The sequence below is a fragment of the Danio rerio genome, chromosome 9 (assembly GCF_049306965.1).
Source record: "Danio rerio strain Tuebingen ecotype United States chromosome 9, GRCz12tu, whole genome shotgun sequence".
NCBI lineage: Eukaryota > Metazoa > Chordata > Actinopteri > Cypriniformes > Danionidae > Danio > Danio rerio.
Window position 1 is genome coordinate 18,911,741 of NC_133184.1, and position 13,794 is coordinate 18,925,534.

The 13,794-nt window shown below is 35.9% G+C and overlaps 1 protein-coding gene across 50 annotated transcripts in view; it reads right to left on the reverse strand.

The window, feature by feature from the left end:
- The window catches only part of mycbp2 (MYC binding protein 2), a 243,579-nt gene extending 238,168 nt beyond the window's left edge, over nucleotides 1-5,411 (reverse strand). For all 50 annotated transcript variants that reach the window (NM_001012247.2, XM_073911709.1, XM_073911708.1 and 47 more), the window contains 1 exon segment: nucleotides 4,738-5,411. In NM_001012247.2, coding sequence (NP_001012247.2) covers nucleotides 4,738-5,012 — 275 coding nt within the window. In that variant the 5' untranslated portion in view covers nucleotides 5,013-5,411.
- Between the last annotated feature and the right edge of the window lie 8,383 nt (nucleotides 5,412-13,794).

Sequence of the window (13,794 nt, forward strand, 5' to 3'; positions counted from 1 at the left end):
CAAACATGTTCAAAGTTTGTGCACGAATATTAAATTGTCACTCCATTATGGTTAAACATAGAAGTGACTTTATAATATAAATAAACTATAATTCAGACTTAACATTGCATATCTTGTGATGCATATATTGTTGAAGCGCACATTGCGATATCGATGCTGAAACAATATTGTGCAGCCCCACTCAGTATTATCAGGCTTTCACTGTAATACACTTAGGGCTCTATTTTGATGATCAATGCGCAAAGTGCAAAGCGCAGGGCGCAAACGCATTCAGGGCATTATAGAATCCACTTTTGCTAATAAAAGGATGGAAAAAATCTGCTTTGAGCCGTGGCGCATGGTCTAAGAGCTTGTTTTCTTAATGAGTTATAGGTGTGTTTTGAGAATAAACCAATCAAGAGTCTCGTCTCCCATTCCCTTTAAGAGCCAGTTGCGTCACGCCATGGTGCATTTGCTATTTACATGACGACTTTGCAAGTGGAAAAACTGAGCGTTTCACTAGCAAGAAACAGTTAAACAGAGCATCTACAGTGCGAGAATGAGCGATAAGGCCACTCATTATCTTTCACTCTCGTGGATAAGGAAACCTTGTACACACAGACATCAATTAGCCTATAAATAATTCATTAATTTCGTTTGTTAATCGCAAAGATTTGTTTCAAAACTATTTCTAAATTCAGTTCTAATTTCCAGCAAATTAATAAATGAACAATATAAACGAAGTGCGTTCAAAAAACTGAGTTATATCCAAATACACATGCTATGCCCTATATGGTCTGAAACCTGACAGTTGGGCAAATCTAAGCTTTTCTTTAGTAAAAAAAATATATAAAAAGCCTGAAAGAAGGATTTTATATATTTATATATTTATATATATATATATATATATTAGGGTTGTAACGGTATGAATTTTTCACGGTATGATAATCGTCTAAAACAATACCACGGTTTGACGGTTTCGCGATATACGGTATGTTACAAATGTTACAAAATAATAGAACAGTGAAGCAAATTTGACTTTTTCTAAATAATATATTTTTAGTTACTATAAACAACACCACTTGCAATGAACAAATAAAAATAAGAAAATAATAAATAATGTGTCAAAGTCCAAATAAAGTCCAAATAAACATGGTGCAAATCCTCAGTAAGAAATAGATATAAATATTTACTATACTATAAATAGTTACATAACGAAACTAGATTCAATATGGAACATCCTTAGGTTTTATGTGCCAGCATGGATATGGTTGTCTGCAATGCAGACAAACAGCTGCATCTTCATTTGCGTCTTTTGAAAACCGCAAGAGCAGCAGTTCGTCTTTGCTGTGTCACTGTTTTGTCATGTTTCTGTGCTGCTGTGCATGCAAAAGTACTTAGTATGAGAATTATTTCATGCAAAACTTTTTTTTTGCGTTTTATTTAGCCGCGCATAAATGTATGCCTATCTCTCATTCCGTGTTGTTCAAAAAGCTTGGTCCACAAACAAAAGCGAAACCTATGCTTATTGGTTGTGATATAGCGAGCTTGAACCAATCTGGGCATGGAGGAGGGACAATGCATCAATGTATCATGTCTGATTTGTCCGGAGACACAGTGACGAGCGTTTCTTTGTCAAATCAGCGTTGTCAAATGTTGATGACGTAACCGCACTGATTCCGGAGCCTCTGAAAGTCCGCGAATGTTATGTGATACAGCACTGGAAAGCTGAGACTCTCTTCTTTATGCCAATCTTTGAATTGTATGAATCGGATCAGCGGATCAAAAGTTATAAAACATTTAAGAGCAATACTTATTTTTAGCCGCGGGCGGCTGTCTCGGTCTTTAAGGGTTAAAACCGTTGATATGCAATTGTTCATGGTATGATAATCGTGCACGTTCAAATCGTGGTAAACCGTCATACCGGTATATTGTTACAACCCTAATATATATATATATATATATATATATATATATATATATATATGAGCAATATCACACGAGTAGCAGTGCGATATGGCTATATATCGGCACTGGTGAGAGGCGTGCCTTGGCTCGAGGCCGCAGGCCGAGTGCCTTAGTGCCCTCACCAGTGCCGATATACAGCCATATCGCACTGCTACGAGTGTGATATTGCGTTTATACAACAGTTTGACGTATTAATATACGTCATACGTCATAATTGTGTATTAAAAAACTAAATCAAACATGAAGAGTCTCAAAAACCTTTTTGTATGAGGAACTACTTTCTTCTGCATTGGATTCAAAACATAAGCTGACAGTTCAACAGCTGAGCAAGCATCTTTTAAACTTTGGATCTGTAGTGTCTGCTTTTTGCTGGCTGTATGTGGGTGGAGTAATACACAACGGGTAAAGAGGCTGTACGGGTGCTGATATTACTTAAATATATCATGGCTATCAGTCAATAAAATTTGAGAACTAGACAGATCTGTTGTGTGTGTGTGTGTGTGTGTGTGTGTGTGTATATATGTATATATATATATATATATATATATATATATATATATATATATATATATATATATATATATATATATATATATATCATTAATATCTTAATTATTTTTCATATGTAAAGATATTTGCGTATTGCTTTACATCTTGTATGTAATAAGCAATGTGTAAGCGAGGTGCACAACTAACGCGCTCTGTGCTGGACAATAGACCGGCTTTGTTCTGGTCTATTGAAAAGTACATTATAGTTTCTCAAAATAGCAAGACGCCAGCAATGCGCCTCAACACGTCTTCCTTTTTAGACCAGAATGCCTATGGGCGCAAATATGGGCGCAAATGCATTTGCTATTTAAACAGCATGCCGCAAAACGTCAAAACAACTCTTGCGCAAAGTTGAAACTAGCACACAACAACTGCGTCGTGCCTCCCGCCACATTGCGCCGGGTGAATGATAGGGCATTATATATGTCATATGTCACATATCTTAATAGCTCAGCTGAACATGTATTCATCCTTGTAACTTGTGGTTTCAACATGCATTTTTAATAAGCATGTATTTTACAGTAAAGTGACTTGAGCTCAACCAGCAAATGTTAAATATCAATAAAGCAATTGTTGGTCTTCCTACATCTATTTAAATATGCCTAAACACTGTAAAATGACACTGTATGTGAAACATGAGCATTTGTAAATAGCCCAAACCCTACAGCGGGCGATCCTAATTTAATTTTCAGCAGAAGAGCCGTGCGAAGGTGCTGTTATATTAGAACCTTATGTTGGAACCGTGTTGAAGTGTTTGTGTAGAGCAGTAAACAATAGAACAACAGTAGCTGATTATTTGCAGCGAAAAGTGAAAGCACAGAGGCTGTTTGTGATGAAGGGCCTGAAGGTTGGGAGGGGCGTTGAACGGTTCAGAGCACTTTGCATGCTATCAACGCTGGTGATATCATAAGTGGATGGCATCAGTGTACACTATGAAAGCCTTAAATACAATGTTTGATTTTTGCATTAAATATTTTATAACTGTAAATTAGGAATCCTAATCTACTGTTTAATTTCATTAGCAGCTGAATATAACCAAGCAGGAATGTTTTGGTCAAATACATAAATCCTGATAATTAAATAGCAGAAAAATCAAATAACAATACAGTAATTAGAATGTTTTTGCAAAATCTAATACTAGAAAAAATGTAAAATATCAAAATATTTTAACAAAACTCTGGTCATGAAGTCCTTTTTGTTTTTAAAACAAAAAAAAAACGAATTGTTTTGGTGATTTCATGCACATTAAAAAAAAACTTGACATCTCTAAATCTTACTAATGAGTTTGCTTTATTTATTGAATCTGATAAATATGCAATTAATAAGAAAGAAATGCTCCAATTTCTAAATATAGCTGAATAAAATGCAAAATAGACTTTTGTAAAATAATGTATTCTTTCTGCAAATGTAACTGAAAACGACTATTTAAGACACTGTCAAAGAACATGAAAATAAACTGTAATGATTTGTACAGTAAGATCACAAATAACAAATTGACCTGAGGTAAATCAAGTCAAGTTTGTGTGTGTGTGTGTCTCTCTCTACAGCAGGGTGACGTCAGGCAAAACAGAACCCAGCCCTTCGCATTAATGAGACACACGACTGCTGTTCTGAATATGCCATACTACATGTATGATATCGTTGAATTGGTAACAGTTTCATAATATAAAGTAGCTGGTTATTAATATCAATCAGGTAAAACAATGCAATTTATTAAGGGCGGCTGAAATATACAATTTGCCAGTAGTATGGCAATATTTACGCGAGTATTAAAGTAAATACAATTGATTTATTAGGTTTTAGGCTTCCTTTTTGTGGAACATATTAAAGCCAGTGTAGCTATAATCACAAATTCATTTAGCCACGTCCTATTAGCACAACTTCGCTACGAGTCAAAGCAGCTGGTTAACAGCTATAGGTATCGATCTGGTTTTGAAAGCAGCTTTAGAATAACATTGCTGTCTATGACAGCGCGGCGAAGCTGTTTTTAAAGGGTACACAAATGAAAAGAGACACAAACTGAGCTTTTCCGTTGACCTGGATAAAATGAAACGAATGTTTAAGCTGCGCTAGCTAATGCGATCTCGCTAAGGAAGTTAGCAGCATGCTAACAACTACTGCTGTTTGGGCTCAAACGAGCCGCTCATGTATAACCCAATGGGTTTTGTTTACAAACAGATCCAGCTGCACGCCATCGCACCCTGTTTCTCGTCCAGAACCGAGCCGGTAAATCAGACCCACCTGCCGAGGTTGAGCCCCTGCTCTTTGTCGTTGATCGCGGTGGTGTAAATCCTCCGGTACCGCTCCGCCAGTGCTCGCCCTGAGAGAAGAAGCTGGTAGCGGCTCCGACAATCCGAGCGGGCCCCTACAACGGGACAGGAGCCCATCCCTGATCCGATCGGTGCGAAATCGTTTCCAGCTCCGGGGATGACCCTGACACCCAGCCCCATGGAGTGGGATGAGGAGGACAGAATCCCGCTTCCACCGGCACCCGCTGCCGCAGCAGCACACATCATCGTTTAGGGGAACAACGCATATATTAGATTACACTGTCAATCAACAGAGCTAAAAGTCCCAGTCGCACTCCATAAATCCTCTCCGCAAACCCGCAAAACGCCCGGCGAATTACATCCGAGTATCCCCGATTGAAACGACGTTTACGGTTAGCCGCTCTGCTGCGACTGCGAAATACGCGTCCCTTCCTGCGCCGGATCGGCCGAATCAACCGTTATTTCCCCGATTGCAGGCGATCCAACCACGTTCAATTGGCCGAAGTGAAATAACTCAAATGCGCGAGCTGACGTCCGTGCTCTGCGTTTATTCCTGCTGTTTTTCTTGACCCCGTAAAGACAGCACCCCTAGTAGCGCTGCCATCTTAGCTTCATCATCCTTCCCTGTTCATGTCGCTGACTGTCAAGCATGCTGGGATACATTCCCATCCACAGCACACAAGGGCTGCGTTTCAAAGCGCAGCACGCGTTCTACCTAGATACCATTTGGCCGTTTGAACGTAGTTCGCGAACGCGCATACCAGTGCTCTCTTGGAAGGGGACTCGGTAGAATTTGAAACGCGACTGCTGTAGTAACGAAGCGGCCGAGTATAACGCCTTCAGAAGCGGTTTAATTGCTTTATCGTTTGTTTATTCTCACTGAAGAATTCGAATTTATTGCAGGATTATGTAAACACAACCAGCGCGGTTATTTTATGCTAAATCTTACATACATTAAATATGTATGGTTATTATGCCATACAGGCTAATATGAATGTATGAGTATATTGTAATATTTCTCCTGTTTTGTAAGCTCTGGTTAAGCGTTAATATTTTATTTGAGCAATAGGCCTATTTTTTAATAGCTCTTTTCTGAGATAATCTTATGTTGTCACTGAATTTTTAGCCATGTACTTCACCCATCATTTTTTTTTTTTTTTTTTTTATTATTTAGCGTACTATCATGCTAATTGGATAACAAAATGTTATTGTTCATGGTTATGGGTTTTGTAAAACATTAGACTGAGATTATAAAATTAACAGTTTGGGTGAACTGTCCGAAAATAAACTAATATTAATGATATCCCAAAATAACTCTATTATTTTAACCAACATGCTCAAACTATAAACTGGTTGTTAGAAAGTGTTTCCACAGATTATGTTTCTGCATGTTATCTGGCATAGGCCTACTGTTTCTGGTATAGGATTACCACTTAATCGCCCTTACCAGCGACCTTTACTACAATAGAACTAAGGATGTAACCTTGGAGAGCAAAGGTAAACATGAAGAAATCAAAAATTATTTATCACTCCAAAATAAAATAGAAAAATCTGAATACATTTAATGTATAATACATTTTTTTAAATTATAATAAATTAAAAATATTTGAAGGGAATAAAATATTAACAAAATTAAAGTTCTCTAAGTTTAAAGTAGCTATGATAATGTTTCTTTATATCATTTGCATTTTATAAAAATACTGCATATGAATACGTATGTAATATAATTTACTACACTACATTCAATACATTTTAAATTTACAAGGCATATAGTATCCTTAAAGAACGGCCAGTAAACTTGTCAAAAATAATAAAAGTAATAAAAACATATAAAAGTAAAACATATAAAAGATATTGTTTAAATATTTGTCAGTGCATTAAGCATTTGACTTTTCACATTTTGTATTAGTTTAGTTTAGTCAGTACTGAAGCCAAATCTAGAGCTAATCTAACCAAATAACTTACAATAATGGTTCAAAAATGAGTAGCCCAAATTTATGTTAGGGAAAAATATTAAACCTAATTTTCAAAAATAGCATAAATCAAGACAAACAAAAATACACCCAATTTTGTTGAAATGTAGCAATTTGTACATTTGTTTTGCAATATTTTACCAATACTCCGGTTTCTCCCACAGTCCAAAAACATGCGGTACAGGCAAATTGGGTAGGCTAAATTGTCCATAGTGTATGTATGTGTGGGAATGAGTGTGTATGGGTTTCCCAGTTGCGGCTGGAAGGGCATCCGCTGCTTAAAACATATGCTGAATAAGTTGGCAGTTGATTCCGCTGTGGTGACTACAGATTAATAAAGGGAATAGACCAAAAAGAAAATGAATGAATCAACCCATACTTTGTTTGTAGTTTTTAGACAGTAGTGAAACTTTTGAATCCAAAACATAAATTCCTTAAAGTATAAAGTTTCTTAAGACAGTGGTAATGCATCAATGTAAATATATAGACTAAAAATAAAATATAAATATTGATTGATTTATATTGATATATTTTTGGTACATTTATTATATTATATTATATCATATTATATTATATTATATTATATTATATGGGCGAAGCAGTGGCGCAGTAGGTAGTGCTGTCGCCTCACAGTAAGAAGGTCACTGGGTCGCTGGGTCGCTGGTTCGAGCCTCGGCTCAGTTGATGTTTCTGTGTGGAGTTTGCATGTTCTCCCTGCGTTCGCGTGGGTCTCCATCACAATTGAAAGACATGCAGTACAGTGAATTAGGTAAGCTAAATTGTCCGTAGTGTATGGGTGTGTGTGTGATGTTTCCCAGAGATGGGTTGCGCTGCATAAAAATGTGCTGGATAAGTTGGTGGTTCATTCCGCTGTGGCGACCACGGATAAATAAAGGGACTAAGCCTACAAGAAAATGAACTATATTATATTATATGTATTATATATATATTATGTATTATATATATATTATATTTTATGTATTATATTATATTATACGTGTTATATTATATCATACTATATTATATTAAAATGTATTATATTATTATTATATTTGCATATTGCACTACCAATATTATCTATTAGTGAGTGAGACAAAATGAAGCGTGTGAATATACTGTATGTACATAAAACGGGGAGAGTGAGAAAATGTAAAGTGACAAAAATTGCTTCAGACAGTGCTCCAATGAGAGATGCCATTTTTCCTCCTCCCTTCACTGTCACAGAGACAGTCAATAGTTAGAGTGGTGTCAGCATCAGTGAAGTCCTTTTTTTTGCAATGAATCTCAATTAGCATGTGATTGTAATCGATGTGAGACTCATCGGACGCCTTCACTTGTGCAGGTAGTCCATTTCTACCCAAAACAAATCTCTTAAATAGAAAATGGATAGGGGTCTTGACAATATGCACAATATAACAAAGGAATATGCATAAAACCTGCAAAATTAAAGTACCGATCACAATTATTTTGAATACAGAGAGAAAATAGATCAATTTATTTTTTAATTGAAAAGTAAGACAGCGGTAAATCAATGAATTAGTATGCAAATATGAGACAAACTGGAAACTTTCTTTTAAACATATTGCGCCATCTAGCGGTGATCTGTCTTTTTTCATCATTACGCTGCTGTCAGTTTCTACTGCAATCAACCCTTGAACATAAATATCACAAATTCATACAATTTTATGATAATAAAACAATTTAATCATTTGAAAGGAATATGTTCCTTTATAACCAATTCCAAATTAAATTTTTGTTCCAAGAACATTTTAAATATATGAAAACATGTGGCCATGGATAGCACGATTGACTCATAGCAAGAAGGTCGCTGTTTGAGCCCCGGCTGGGTCAGGTCCTTTCTGTTCACACGTGGGTTTCTCCACAGGTATAGGTGAATTGAATAAGCTAAATTGGCCGTAAGTATGTGTGTAAATGCAAGAGTGTGTGGGTGTTTCCCAGTGTTCGGTTGAAGGGCATCTGCTGAGTAAAACATATGCTGGATAAGTTAGTGGTTCATTCTGCTGTGGGGACCCCTGATTATTAAAAGGGAAGGGACTAAGCTAAAAAGACAACGAATGGAAAACTTATATGCACTAGAATAGCTTTTCATGGAACAGCAATAATATCCAGCTGCAAACCTGCAGACCAACACACGTTTCAGGACACACGGTCTAGGCTGCGGCCTACATATAGTTAATAAATAGTGTACACAACTGACAATAGTGTATTTCACAAATATTAGTGGTAACAATAAACAATTTATTAAATAAAGGTATAGTTCAGTCAAAAATTACAATTCTGTCTCACCTTTTACTTACTTAAACATTTATGAGATCTTTGCTCTTTTAAACACATATGGAGATATTTTGAAGAATGCTAAAAACCTGTACCCATAGACTTTCATTGTATGTTTCTGCTATGAAGTTCAAGGGTTACAGGTTTTCTGCTTTCTGCAAAATATTTATTTTTATGTTCAACTAAGAAAAAAACTAGGTTTGGAACCACTTGAGGGTGAGTGAATAGTGAGCACATTATAATTTTTGGGTGAAATGTCCCTTTAAGATTAAGGTCAACATGCAAAAGTCCCTTCCACTTCGAAACCTAGCTTACCGACTTGGAGGATTGTGTGTCTTAAAAAGTTTGTGGGATGTATTAATGCAAATTATTCCCAGAACAATCGTGCAGTGATCATTTTCCCCGATAGAAGGCGCTGTAAGCTTTATCGATCAGTTGAAGAAATTCGGACAAGAATTAACCACGCAGTCACACCTTTTTCAAGGTAATAATCACACACTAATTGTTCGTGCTAAGTAGATCTATTGTATGTACAATGTCATGGTTCTTAAATAGGGTATAACAAAAAATAAATAAAATAAACTATTTACCTAAACAATTTAACTTCCTAAAATTATAGGCTATTTACATAAAGCACACACTTTTTCCCCTCATTGTTAGCCTAATAAGGTAAAATTAAGAATAGTAGGTATAGAAAAGTTTAATTTATGGGTAAATACAAAAAGCAAAAAGTATTATTACAACATTTGATTAATTCTAAAAATATCTTTCGAGGTTTTTAAAGTCACATTTATTTTAATAGCGTATTTAAATATAACCCTTTTGATCTGTGTCGATCTGTAAGCCTACTGTTTTTCGTAGTGTCATTTATACTGAGTTTAGATCAGTTTGACATACATATAACATATTTGTTATTATATAAAATAGCATATGAAACTTGCCCATAACCTGCCTACTAAAAGGGTATTTTTGCAGATTTTCTTCTCAATTTCTATTTAATTACTTGGTTCAACTACAGCGAGTATTTATGACATTTTAAGCACCAATCTTTGCTGCATTAGCTTGTCAAATTGGTTTTTGATAATATAACAAAAATATTTCCTACAATTTTGTCCAAGTGCTTACCATTCTATATTACAACAAAATGTTTATTTAAAAGTTGGCATTTAAAAAGTAAGCTATTACAGTTTTATAAATAATGTTGTGTGATTAGAACCCTTAATTAAAAATTTATTAAAGAATAAAATACTTGTTTTTATGCATCATGCATCATTAAAAAACAATTAGGAATCTGTTAAAGCTTTGTAAAAACCAACTAAAGCATATTAAAACCGTAGTCTATAGATAAATAACAAACTGGCCAGCTCAATTAAAATTTGAAGAATTAAAAGTTAAAACTGTCTTAAAGCCTTTTTCTATCGATTATGTTCACAATTTATGATGGCATGCTGTCAAAAATAGGACACATTTGAGCTCATATAGAGGCTAAATTCTGGATTTTATCAGTGAGGGGTGGGTCTTTTGAACCACACAAATAATCTGGGGTCGCCACAGCGGAATGAATCGCCAACTTATCCAACATATGTTTTACTCAGCAGATGCCCTTCCAGCTGCAACCCAATACTGGAAAACATCCTTACACACTCATTCACACAAGTACACTACGGACAGTTTAGCTTACCCAATTCACCTGTGAACATGTCTTTGAACTTGTGGAGGAAACCAGTAGGAAAGAGTATTGAGAAATCATACTCAAATAAAAGTACCATTACTTGCCTAAAAATGTAGTGTAAGTAGAGTAAAAGTATCTGTTGTAAATATTACTCTATATTAAAAGATATTTATTATTAAAAGTATGAGTAGCCCTTTAAAAAGTGTTCAAGAGTAGTGAGTAGTGAGTATTACGCTTTTAAAAGCTGATAGATTTACATGTAATTTGTGCATGCGTGTGTAAACGTAACATTCTGTAGTGCATCGAGTTATTGCCCAGCAGACACACAACATCATAAGACATTAACATTAAATTAGATTTAGGTTGTGATGTCAGGTGACCAAAAATCAATGTCTAGCCAGTGTCTAAGGACAACATTATTTGTTCAATAACAACGTCAAATGACGTAGATATTTGGTTGACTTTAGGTTGTGTTGGAAAGTGACCAAAATCCAATGTCGAGCCAACATCTTAAACCAACATCATTTTGGCATCAAATCTGACACTCCAATGATTTTCATGGAAAAACAAAATGCAACATCCGCATGACACTGGGGTACAACTATATTCTGACGACATGTTGGCGTCTTGTGCCTGCTGGGTGTTTAAGGCCATTTCGATCATCATACAGTAAACATCCGTCATCTTCTTATCAGTGACATGCATCTTAACAGTCTCTGGGTCAATGCATGTAAAGAATTTGGACATCGTGTACACTTTTAATGTTTCCAAACAGCTTGCTGCAATTAAAAAGTGCACATGTTTTGAGATAGGGTTGGGTATCGTTTGGGGTTCTTTCAATACCGGTGCGATACTTTTAAAACGGTACCGGTGCCAAAACGGTGCCTGAATCAATACTTTTTAGCCACAAAATTATTTGACAAAAAAATATTTTAATCATTATAGTTGAACAGTATAAATATAGATTTATAATAAGTTTAAAGTTAACATCAATTCATATATTATATATTTGAATTGCATTAAGATATTTCTTCTGATCAACCCTATTTTGAGGTAGTTCATTATGATGCGATTTACCTTCTATGTGAGATTTAATTGGAAAGGAATAACAGGACTGATTTTTCTAATCCTCATAGACAAGAAAAAATAAAGTAGTGACTGAAGGTTGAAGGAAAGTGAAGGAGTAAAAGTACCGATACTGCACTAAAAATGTACTCAAAGGAAAGTGAAAGTACACATTTGTAAAATTACTTACTACTTACTAAATTACAATTCCTGAGAAAAACTACTCAATTACAATAATTTGAGTATTTGTAATTATTACTTTACACCACTGGAAACCAGAGCACCTGGAGGTAACCCACGCGAACATGGAACATGCAAACTCCACACAGAAACGCCAACTGACCCAGCCAAGGGGTCAGCGACCTTCTTGCTGTGAGGTGAACGTGCTACCCACTCCGCCTCCGTGCAACCCTAAAACAAAAACACATTAAATGTATGGTCTCTGTTTGATTTTCTATTCAGAAAAGGTGACCTTGGATCTGTTTGTTCAGATATGGCTTTTAACACTAATGCCTCTTTACACACACACACACACACACACACACACACACACACACACACACACACACACACACACACACAATGTTAAAATGTTACACAATGCAAAATGATTCAATGGTCAAACTGCTCCACACAGGATGCATCATAATTCAGTTATTTCAGTGCTATCATTGTGTGTACATACATGTTTTTACACTGATCTTAAACTTTTAAAATGTATATCAGTATATATATAATGGATGCTAGTAATTGCATTGGTCCTTAATAAATCTGCATTGCTCGTATCGTCTTACCTCTAAATCCACTCCTCGAAACTATGAAAAACCTCACCCATTGCCCTATATACAGTTTTTGACATTTAGGCTGGCATAGTAGCTCAGTAGTTAGCGCCTCACAGCAAGAAGGTCGCAGGTTCAAGCCCCGACTGGATCAGTTGGTGTTTCTGTATGGAGTTTGCATGTTCTCCCTGTGTTGGCGTGGGTTTCCTTTGGGTGCTCCGTTTTCCCCCACAGTCCAAAGACATGCGCCATAGGTGAATTAAATAAGCTAAATTGTCCATAGCGTGAATGTGAGAGTGTATGGGTTCCCCAGTACTGGGTTATGGCTGGAAGGGCATCTGCTGCTAAAACATGCTGGATAAGTTGGCGATTCATTTCACTGTGGCGACCCCAGATTAACCCAAGCCGAAGGAAAAAGAATGAATGAATATTTGACATTTTACAAGTACACAGTAAAGACACCAATGTGGGTGAGTTGAGATAATATTTGTTTCTTATTCTAAATCTTATTAGCACAACATTTTCTTAAATAAACACGACTATTGTTTTAGCACTCCTTCAACCCTCATTAATATTTTCAAATATTAATATTTGCATATACAAGGCATGCTTTGTGAAACCTAAGCAGCAGGTTTTTTTTTATTGTTTTCTGCATATTACACACTTCTAAACTACTCAAAAGGGGTGTGAAAGACCGGTGTCACACCCAACAGACATACTCCTCATATTTGCTGTCAGACGTACTGTACTTAGCTTTACGCACAGAGAGAGAGTTTTACTTGACCCACCCAAAACAAATGGCAAACTAAACAAGCCACATTTTTTAGCAACAACACATCTACTTAATTTAGGAACAATTAAAATTGTATTATTTAAAAGTTATTTTTTAAGGCTAGCCTACCCACATAGCAAAACGGCTCAGATCTGGCCCATACAATCAGCTTTTGCTTTGCCCACATGCTGTAGTGAATTACAGTATATGATTTGACCAAATCTGGCTTCCATACAAGGGCCAAACATGGACCATATCTGGGTCAAGTTTCAGCCAAGTTAATAACCTATAACTGGGCCTGTACGGGGCCAGATATGTTGGTATGTCACAACTGCAATGACTTTGATAAACCCATTAAGCATTTCACTTTATGGCCATGCTTTTTCTCGAAGCAACCTGATTGGTAAAATTTTTTCTTTACTTAAAAATAATATAAATGTCTTTTAAAAGTGGGTCAAGATTGGCCAGTCTT